The sequence below is a fragment of the Echiichthys vipera genome (assembly GCF_963691815.1).
Source record: "Echiichthys vipera genome assembly, chromosome: X".
NCBI classification, from domain to species: Eukaryota; Metazoa; Chordata; class Actinopteri; order Perciformes; family Trachinidae; genus Echiichthys; species Echiichthys vipera.
Genome location: NC_139825.1, coordinates 41,916,969 through 41,927,837, shown reverse-complemented (window position 1 = coordinate 41,927,837; position 10,869 = coordinate 41,916,969). Strand labels below are relative to the sequence as shown.

Below are 10,869 nucleotides of genomic sequence, written 5' to 3'. Positions count from 1 at the left end.
TTTCAGTTAAAGTTAATAATAAATGTTTACAAAGAGTGAGGAATGTGGATCTTGTCCCTCACATTGAGTAAGCAATTTATGGTCAGTATGGAAAGCAGGAATTACTACAATGACTCTTTGGCCATGTGAGTGTATAACAATCCTTGTATCATATTGTCTTTTCTAAAGTATTTTGTCTAAGAGGCTTTGTCCAAACTGTAGTCTCTAGCTCTAGCTGTGATGTAATTATGCATCTCTCCAGAGAGCAGTAATTGTATGTTGCAGAATTAAGCTCTGTAAGTAGCTTCCCCCATGGCTGATGGTATGTGTACACGTCCAGCGGTTTGCATTGTTACAAAAGGGCTGTGGACCTTTGAATTGGCTTCCAGAGTCCATTATTAACACCTGAAGGTCCTGAAAGCTGAAGCCTCTAACTGCTTCAGCTAAGGCAAACCTGGCTGAGTGATGACAAAGCACCTGAGGCGGATGTGACCCATGCGGTGAGAACCCTCACAGTGACACTCCCTACTTTCAACCATCAGACATGATTACAACGATCGCTCTATGATCCAGTGCCTATCTGAGCCCACTCCTTTGATTTCTAATGATTATCTTCTCCTGCAGCGAAAGTAATTATACAAGAAGCTCGACTCAAACAGACTTGACCTTCGCATGACATTTGTTAAAGTCAGACTACAACAATTTGTCAAAGATCTTCTGTTTTATTCAGAGAGAATGAGGAGGGTTTGCAGGTACAACTTTCTCTCAAAAATGGTTTTGCTGCCAACTAGATATGTCATGTATGTGTCTACTGTGAAGCGGCATACAAAGTGTCAAGATTAATAAACATCCATTATTGATTGGTGTGACCAAACAGGCATTCAGACCATTACAAGCTTGTAGGAAAGTAAAGCAATTTAATGACATCAAAAACACCAATTAACATTCTTTACATGCAATGGCTGAATTTTTACAAAACCTTTTTTTCTGATCATGGTGCTAATGTTAATTCTGTACAACATAATGCTTGTGTTTTGAATGGCAGTATATTGAAAATAACAGAGTAAGGCTTGTTAAGACTGATGTAACAGTGACGACAGTCTATTGTATCTCATTAAGGTAGGAAGATGTCAAATATAAAGCAACCTGATTATAGTAATCTGATTACAAGTTTTTGTTCACTTTCCTCTTAAAGGGGCACTCTTTGTCAAATTCCCACATAAAAATCAATTTTGATCATGGAGAGTACTACAGAGTCTACAAGCGCAGTTGTATAATGTTCAGTGGCTCTGAAGATGCTTTGTCAAAAAAAAACAACTGAACTGTCCTATGGGTTACCTAAACTTGGACTTCTGGACTTTACTGCATTACAAACTGGGGGTGTGGAGTTTGAAAGATGTGGGTGTTCATCCGACAGTATTTATATATTAAAAAGACTCATAATTTATGGGAAGTGTAGGATCTACATTTTTGGGGCTTCCATTTTTACCATTATTTTTTGTCCTACAACATCATGGAAGTACAATACTAAATCACTGGAGCACTGCTTTAAAGGAATAATTTGATATTAATGGAAAATATATAATTATTATGCTTTCAAGATTGATCAAAATCTTTTTGTCTATGTTTTGGACTACCGTTACCAGTCTTTATACTAAGCTAAGCTAACCAGCTGCTAGCTGTTGCTTCATATTTTCTGTAACGACATAAGAATGGTATGAATTTTCTCATCTAACTATCAACGAAAAAGGGGACATGTCAAACTTTTCCTCTAAAGACTTTGTGGTTCCTGCACAACTAAATCATGTTTTAAGAGTAACTCCATTTGATAGTAGCATTGTGAAATATGTTGTCTATGAACTGGTTTCAACTGAATTATTTTAATAAAAATTCTGATTAAAAAAAGTGAATAACGTTTACACAACTATTTCTAATAATCAGATAAATAGTAATTTGTAATGGATTACATTTTTTGAAAATAGAAGTCCATGGGGCTGTTATAGTAAGCACAGACTGAGTTCTGAAATGTATAATGTCCAATGGATCTAAATGCTAAATAAGACATATATAGCTACATTTTATTTTCTTTGAACATCACAGGGAGATTCATGTGCCAACAAGTTTATGATATGTAAAGTAATTGTGTCAGGTATAAAACCACTGGAAAAAAAATAAGTTAATAAGCAAACTGTATACTCTTTTATACTCTTACATCATATTTAATGAATCAATTTAAAATACAAAAGGTCAGTAATATTTGCTCCCATTGAAAACTATCAACTTGATATCCCCACTTATCTGTGGTCTGCTACAAGATGATATCAGAGGCAAAGCTGCTTATAATGATGTGCAATGGTGAGTGAAATGTTCCTAACATTTGTACAAAAAGCTGAAGTAATGGAGATAAAAGAAGAAAATCCAAGCCCTCTACATTTTTTGTGTAATAATAATTATAAAAAAAAGACACTCTGCAGGTACAATATACACTATATATACACAGTATTTAGTAATGGTCATTGTGTTGCAACTTGACAAAACAGAGCTTTATAAAATGAGGGTGGCAGTGTGCAGTTGGCAATGACACATTACATTTGACACAAAACTTGTGCTGTATGGATAATGTCCGTTTGCTCTTTCATTTGTTCCTCCCAGCGGGTTTAATGAAAATGTTGTCCGGGAGAGGATAGATGTTCAGTTTGGCTCCTCATGCCGGGGTCTGAATGGTGGCTCTGATCTCAGCTGACACCCTTTTCTCCTTTCGCCCTGCGTACTCGCCGATAAAGGAGCCGTCCTCGTTGAACTGAACGTCCTCGTCCCCATAGTCCACCAGGCTGTCCCCACTGTCCCCAGCTTTGATCTCTCTGCTTACCGAGTGTTGGCTGCCCTTCAGTGGTTTCTCGTCGTTGTCACTGTGAGAGAGGCACAGTGGATTTAGAATCACCTCATTTCATCCATGGCTTCACTCTATGGCTTATTGGAGATGACAGGGGTGCAGGCTCGAGCTATCCCTGGCGCCACGATGAGCCTCTGTGACTGACATAAGCATATAGATCTGGCTGACCAATGGGAAATAATCACACATGTTGAGACGATATTAATCATCACACTACACATGCATCAATGCATTTGACAAAGTCAAGACTGGAAGAGAAATGAGATATTGAGTGGTACATTGAACCGGATTATTGAAGCTGCACATGCTTTGGCTGCCTGACTATAAAACATTATTTGCTTCTTAATTCTTATCTTTATAAACAAGTACGTTTTTGAATTCCTGGTCACATTATAACCTTTGACACAATGTTCATGTTACCTTGGAGCCACTTGCACCAGCTGTTCGTAAGGTCAAAATAGCGTAGGCATATCATTCATACCAAGTGCAGATTTAGGGCCCATCCACACAAAGATACATTTTTGCTGTATCCGCACAACTAAAGTATCGTTTTCGCCGACCATCCACACGCAGATGCAGCACCGATATCTTAGCCAGAAAATGGTATCTTTTGAAACAGGGTCCCAGACTGGGAAGATTTGAAAACAACCCCTGTGGCATTGCCTGGACAGTGAAACTGCATACTTTGTTAAACGATGCCATCATCGCACCACCTCAAACCTCTAACTCCATGGCATGACATAACAACCATGCTGCTGTGTGGAAAGAGACAGAGACCCATAGACTGTATACTGAACTGTACTCTGAGTGACATACGTGGGAATGAATTAGGCAATATATTTCTCCCTTTTCCCGATGGTCTGAATAAGTCGCTAAATCGGTCGCTAGTACCTTTTTTTTTAATAAAGTTGCTAAGAAGTTGTGAAAAGTCGCTAAATCTAGCGAGACAGTGACCGCCCCTGAGTGCTTTGGTACGGGGATGGGGCTTGCTAGATTTCTCTATAGGATGGATGAGGATTTGGGAAGTCGCCAGATTTTGCAAGAAACTTGCCGCCGGTGTTTCTATTATAGCTATATAGCGTCTCCCTGTCTCTTCCCCTCCGTTGTTGGTGTATTTCTGTGGCAGTTACTGCGCGAAATCCAGGCTTGGCATGTGTATTACAGCGTTTCGACTTCACTGTTTTTGTGTGGATGAAGATATTTCTTTAGCCAAGGTTGTGTGGACGGAAAACTTTTTTAGAACGACGAAGAAAAAAAGGTCTTCTTCTGTCATTTCCAGGGTGAGTATTTGAGATTTTTTTTCCATGCTAGTTCAGAGAGTTACCCTGCCTTCACACCAAATGTGATGAAGGCGATTAAATCACTCGGTACGCAAGTATTACGTCGCTTGCTAACATTTGTCCCATTTTTGATGATCGCTTCATCGCTTGAATTGCAGGTACCAGCCGAGGTAGCTAGCTAACTGAAGCTCACCCTATTCTATTTTGTGCTAAATGGAAGTTATGCTAGTGCTAACAGGGATCTAAATGCTTTTAAAAGAACAGAACTGAGCTCTCAGACGAAGTGTTTGGCTCTTCAAAGAGCCGCTGTGTTGCAGTGAGATCAGGCTGTCAGTGATTTAACCTCCGAAGCCGCACAGGTTGCTGTCCGCTCTCCAGGGGATCAGACCGGGATACGCTTCACTCTTCACTGACGGCTTTCTTCTTCTCCTTATTCTGAATTTCCATCGGACTAGATACCTAAAGACACGTCGCTGCCATCCATAGTTCATAGTTATATCCATTATATTATATCCATAGTAACGGTCTGATTTCCCCCAAGGACTACAACAATAGCGGCATTGGTGAGCCCTTTGAATCTATCACAGAGAACTTCGATGGCGCTTACTACAATCTCAGCGGCAATTGGCTGTCGCGGCACAGCGTCATGCGATGTCGCTTGAAAAGTTACAATTTTCAGCTTCAAGTGACACACGCAAAACCATCGGTGTGAATGCACGGTTAGTTTTTGTGTAATAGCTTTAACTTAAACTGTAACCCCAACCTTTCAAAGCTAATTTTAGCTTACTGCTAACTTTAGATGCTTGCATAGTAAGCCAGATTATTTTATTGATTCAATCTAGTATGGGAGCAATAACTAACTGTAGTCTCAAATCTCATGGCAGGAAATAGTTTCTGCCTGTTTGTTTTTTGTGCTAGGCTAAGCTAACTGGCTGCTACATATTTACCGTATAGACATGACAGCGTAGATGTTCTCATCAGCAGCAAGAAAAAAAAAAAAGCATATTTGAATATATAAGTCCAATAATTTATAATAAATAATTTCCCAGTCTGGGATCATTAAAGTCATTCTATTCTATTATATTCTATATTATTCGTCTCCACTACAGTGCAGTAAATCACTTGTTTGAAACTAGCTTGTAATTAAACAAACTTCAACACAAACTTATTGATATATTTATTGATAGCTCCTGGAGTCAACATGACATAATAAATCCTGTCACACTGAGCTACTTTTGACTTCATCACATAAGCATTTGTTGTGCTGTGCGGATCCCACTGATTGGAGAATTGCACTGGGACTCATACTGTTGTAGAATGTTATGAATTGGACCACTAAAGGATTAATGAAACGTGCCCAGATATTACTGCCCTGGAGATGAGCTGCTTTCAATTACACTGATTGGTTTTAGCCTCCTGCTGTGTGTTGGGTAGCCTGCGTTTAGCTCCTCCCGGACACAAAATGGCAACGCTGTATTTCCCTTTATGATGCAATGTCTATCACAAACAACGACACTGTATCTAACATCACACTGTCCTATGAAGGGATGCTACTTGGAAAACACTAATGTGTAAGCAGCCCAGGGACACTACTGCTGTTTATCACATACTTTCCAGTTACTCAGGCCATCAAATATCTTCAACAGAAGAAGTGTAAGGCTCCACGTGAACCTGGTGCATGCTGGGTTGTCTTTTCAGCGACAGGAGAAAGGCAAAAAAAATTACAGCTAGACAAGGACAGCAGAAGAGAATTTCATACTAAGTTGCATGTGAATTGCAATGAGGTGGTGAAATAGTGCTCCAAGGGTAACGTTTACCTGTATTCACAAAATGTGTCGTCATTCATGCCCTGGGACTCCACGTCTGGGTGAAGGTCCTCTTTTTCTTTTACTGCTCACAAAATGAAAAGAAGAAATCAGCGATATTCTCAAGAGATGGCTGCAAATGTCCCCTGACTATTCTGTTGTTTGAATAAGTTGTCATAAGTCTCAGTCCCTGATTCCCTGCACTTATCATCAAATGAAAGATCAGTGCAAGCCTTAGAAAAGCAATGTTGCAATGTTTCAATGAGGTCAAATACATTGTAATCAAACATTTTGTAAAAAAAAATACAGCTAAATAAAGTTCAGTGTTTTTTTTTTCTAAACCTTTCTGAGACGTTCAAAAGTATACTGCTATATGTGATGTAACAGAAAACAGACACAGCACAGGGAAATGAAAGAAAAGGTTGTTGGAGCCACTGGTGATAATGAGAACTTAATGAGGAAACAAAGGACAGAGCTGCATATCGCTCTCTTTTTCTGCTGACGAGTGAAGCGAACGCTGCCCAGACGACAACCTGAAGGCCATTAGCTGTGAATAATAAAGCAGATAAGGACTCTTATGTCCCCAATAGGAGGAATAACATTGAGATACCACAGAGCTTATGTCATCATTCCGTGCTCTGCCACCCCATGTGCAGCATTTACATTTTGTATTGCAGCAGGCTGCACTTTGTTTAGATAGTTGCTGGAAAAAGCTGCATTTCTAAATAATGCCATATTCAAATGCTGGACATACAAAAGAGATGATCATTTTCCTATCAATACACAAGCCTGTTTTATGTAAAAATGTGCATTCAAATAATTGTGTGGCTGGAAGAAAAAATTATTCTCTAATGGCTTCTGGTGTGATTGATAATTTCTTTCATAGCAACAAAGCACCAAATGGAAATATAATGATGCTCCAGGCAGCAATTACTATTCAAGCAAGTTGATGTGTGTGTGCTTGTAAGTGAGCACCTACCAGAATACTTTCCTCCTTTATTTCTGTTGACAAAGCAGGCGATCAACACAATGAGTGTGAGGAGAGCGATGGCACACATCAGGCCGATAAACCAGCCCTGGGTGGATATTCCTCCATGGATGCTGGCCAGACCTAAGGAGAACAATACCCGATGACTTTGACATGCCTTTTCCATTTCATCAGGACCCTTGATTGAATGTTTAAATCGACAAAGCCAATCTGATGCAAAAGCAGAAGGTGGCAGGGTGCTGTTGCTGTTGCAAACGCTCAAATAATAATATTAAATAGCTAATCCTGCTTGTCTAATTAATCAAGTCCACACACACACGCTACAGATTGAGTCACTGCTCAAGGCCACGCAGTGGGCACCTGCACTTAGTTTTGCCTGCTTTTCTTTTTTTTTTGTTATTCAGGGCGTGTATTCTCAAAACCTTTGATCTTACCACTAGGAGGACCTCTAAACGTCTAGGAGGACTTCTTCTCCTCTACGAGTCTTCTTTTAAAACATCTTCACAAAGCTGCTGAAACCAACTTTTACTAAGAAACAGTGAGAAGTCTTGACTAAGAGAAAGGGCGGGGTTGACCCTATTGCTATGGATGATGTCATGTTTCAGGAAACTCTGACTGGCTGTTTCGGGTCTCAGTGTGTCAGTGAGTTCCTGAATACTGTAGGTATGTGACCATTTTTAAAAAAAGATTTTAAGATTAAAAGTACTATCACTTATTTAACATCAAACAAAGAGTAATATAGACTACACTGACGTGTAAATGTGCAGAAAATCGTCAGCCTTTTACATGTCTGGTACCTTTTTAACAATTAGCAGGTATCCATGTAAAAAGCCTCATAGCCTGATAGTGAGAGGTGAAAACCGCAGCCTTTATTTCTTGCCCAACTTGATAATGAAAGGAAGGACATTATCAAAGTTGGAATAAATGCAAAAGCAAAAAAGAAAATTAACACAGCGAAACATGTGCCAAGAAATAGATGTGGCTTTCCCTCTATCATCATAGGTCTGTAAAATCTTGATGCAATTATGAGACAGATTGCCAAAAGCAGTCATTTGGGATTTTTTGTGATGTGCTCTTAGTTACTTATGAGTCCCCTTGATTACTTCTAACTTCTAGGATTTAGGAGCTGCTAAAAAGCTCTTGAAATACACTTTGACTCTTGCCTTTTAACTTAAGATGTTTTGTGAACGCGGGCCCTGGTTTCCATCTTCATCTGTAAACTGGGCCGTGAAAAAATCTTCAAATATACTAGAATTATCAACCCAGCTGTTAGGAATAAGGCGCACAGTGTACACAGTGCCAGGTTTGAAACCGTCAATGATGTGGGAAGTCTTAGGTGTTTAAGGCCTCTGATATCTTTCAGAGACCCTCACCTGTGTAGAGGGTGAATTACCAGGATGTGTTAGTACTCATGACAACACACAACTACTGAATCCAGAGAAGATATTAATGAAAAGACATGACCAAACACAAACACAACACATCTAAAGTTATTCGATGTTTCACTAAAAATACCTCCAACAACATTCAGAAACTAACACTCACAAAGAATAATATGAGCTTACGGTTGTTCATATATGCAATATAAAACTCTATGTGTGCTCCTCCAGATATCCAGCTGATATTTGCAAAGCTGTCACTAACAGCTGATCTAAAATTCAACAAGGCCGGGACTGAAGGAGAAATGACAGAAGACAAGAGAAGAGAGAAAGAAGGGTAAGTAAAGGACACAGCAGACCAAAGCCATAGTGAAGCGGTTAGATGAGTGTTGTCATTATGTGATGAAGGATGTTTCTCTTCACCTTCTATAAAAGAAGTGAACATGCTCTTGTGTTTCCTGACACTATTGTAAGGAGGTATCAATTACACCTGACAGATGGGACATTGGGTGAATCACTCAACAGCAAACATGACAAGAGTAATGTGGATATGGAAATAAAGATAAATGGAAATCTACTTTAATCTTTGCCATCAAAACAATATAAGCATTTTTAAATGTTCAATATAGTTCTACTTTTACATTATTGTCATATAACATTTTACACAGCCACTCTAGTCAACAATAGTTCAGATATTGTTTTTTATACTCAAGGCCATATCGAAGATTTTAGAAATACAGTACTGAGGTCAAATTAGCCCTTACATTATTTTAAATAGCCAGAAAAGACACTAAGCAAACATTCAGTTTGTACTTTTTTCTTAGTTATAAAATGTATTATTGCATAATGATGCATAATGCTTGAGATCTTGATCTACCAACAAATGTATTTGTATGCTATTATTAACAGTTGTTTTGTCGTATTAACACATAATAATGTTAGTAACCACCTCATAATGACTTATAAGGCCCTTATTACCTATTACCTAACGCTTATTAAAAAATAAAGTAATGTTTATCTCCCTACACAATGATCAGATTAGTGCCAAATACCTTTATTTTGTTCTCCTAGGTTTGACAGTTTTGCCGAAAAGCAGTCAGATTTTGCAATGTTTAGTAAGGCTGCAACTAATGATTATTCAATTATTATATCATTTATCATTTATCCTTTGAAATGTCAGAAAGCACCTGTTGCCAGAGGTCAGGTCATGGCTACAAATGTCTCATTTTGTTCAGTTCAGGCCAAAACCCAAATACTTTTTTTTTTAAAAACAACAAATAAAAGCAATATATCTTCAGCTGGATGTAGAGAATGTTTATAAATGATAACTTATTGATACTTAACAATTAATAAACAATCAATTCATTGGAAAAGTTTTTTCTGTTGATTGCCTTATCAAATAATTAGGCCCTGAAACCCGGTAGATCAGGAGACCCCTTGACGCAGCAGACTGGGCTTCAGATCTGACTGTTTTCTGCATGTCATCCCCTCTCTCTCCTCCTTTCATCTTTAGCTGTAACTATGATAAAGGCAAAATGCCCCAAAAATAATCTTTACAATCAATAAATAATAATAATTGTTTCAGCTCCAAATTTTATTCCGAGAAGCAACACTGAGGACATGCGCTCTATGTCTTCTGTGATAGCTACCGCCCTGGTTATACTATTTTTCATTTTCAATTATTAGTGAGCTTTATTAACTCTATTTCATGTAAGGTGTTTTGAAAGCAAGAGCAAATTCCATCTGGTGTAAGCTTTATCTGCCTCAGACATATCATGTAATGTAGCCTTGATACCCAACTGGGAAGACAAACAATCTAATAATGTAGAGAATGATGTGCATCATTAGTATGGGAAGAGATTGCTTTGACAGCAGCTGTCTAAGCCAGTCAACAAACCGCAGATTCACTTCATTTGCCCATGGCAAACATGCAAATCTTCTGCTGTGTTTCCAGCTCAGGTGCATTATTATCTCAGGTGATCATTTGGCACACACCTGTGTCTGTGCTGCCCATCTCAACCAATGCTAGTGACACTCTCTAACTAATGTTGATGGATTAGTCTGGAACTATAGTCATTCCAATCATTGGAAATGCACAATGACCTTGAGTGACATAGGTCCCTAAACTATAATATCCTAAGGCTGGTCGTGCATTGTCACTGTGCTCCTCAGCTTGCTATTAAAAGCTGCAGAAAGCAGCTGTTCAACCAGCAGGATGCTGATGCCCTGGAAGAAGCCCCTTCAAAGTCTGGAGGCCAGAAAATATTCTGATATAGGAGCTTGCAACAGCTTCCACTTATCCACTTATCTCAGTGTCCTGTAAATACCACCTTCCCAGTATGAGCTCACACCTCTCCAGCATGGCCCGGGAGGGCATTCATCCTCACTTTTTTTCTGTCAGACCACATGCTGCCCTGGACAACTCCTTGTCCCTTGTCCCTGAGCATGGTTGCTGTTTACGCAGTTGAAGATTACATGGAAATGTCAGGTGACTATTGGGTCAATACACTGACGTGTATGGGGGGACCAAGGCCCAACAAATCAA

General features: G+C 39.0%; 1 protein-coding gene across 1 annotated transcript in view; it reads right to left on the bottom strand.

The window, feature by feature from the left end:
- Nucleotides 1–936: 936 nt before the first annotated feature.
- The window catches only part of chl1b (cell adhesion molecule L1-like b), a 77,441-nt gene continuing 67,508 nt past the window's right edge, over nucleotides 937–10,869 (bottom strand). The window contains exons 24-26 of the mRNA XM_083938719.1: nucleotides 6,937–7,068; nucleotides 5,970–6,042; nucleotides 937–2,888 (exon numbers count right to left, since the gene is read on the bottom strand). Coding sequence (XP_083794845.1) covers nucleotides 2,684–2,888; nucleotides 5,970–6,042; nucleotides 6,937–7,068 — 410 coding nt within the window. The 3' untranslated portion in view covers nucleotides 937–2,683. The remainder of the gene's footprint in view (nucleotides 2,889–5,969; nucleotides 6,043–6,936; nucleotides 7,069–10,869) is intronic.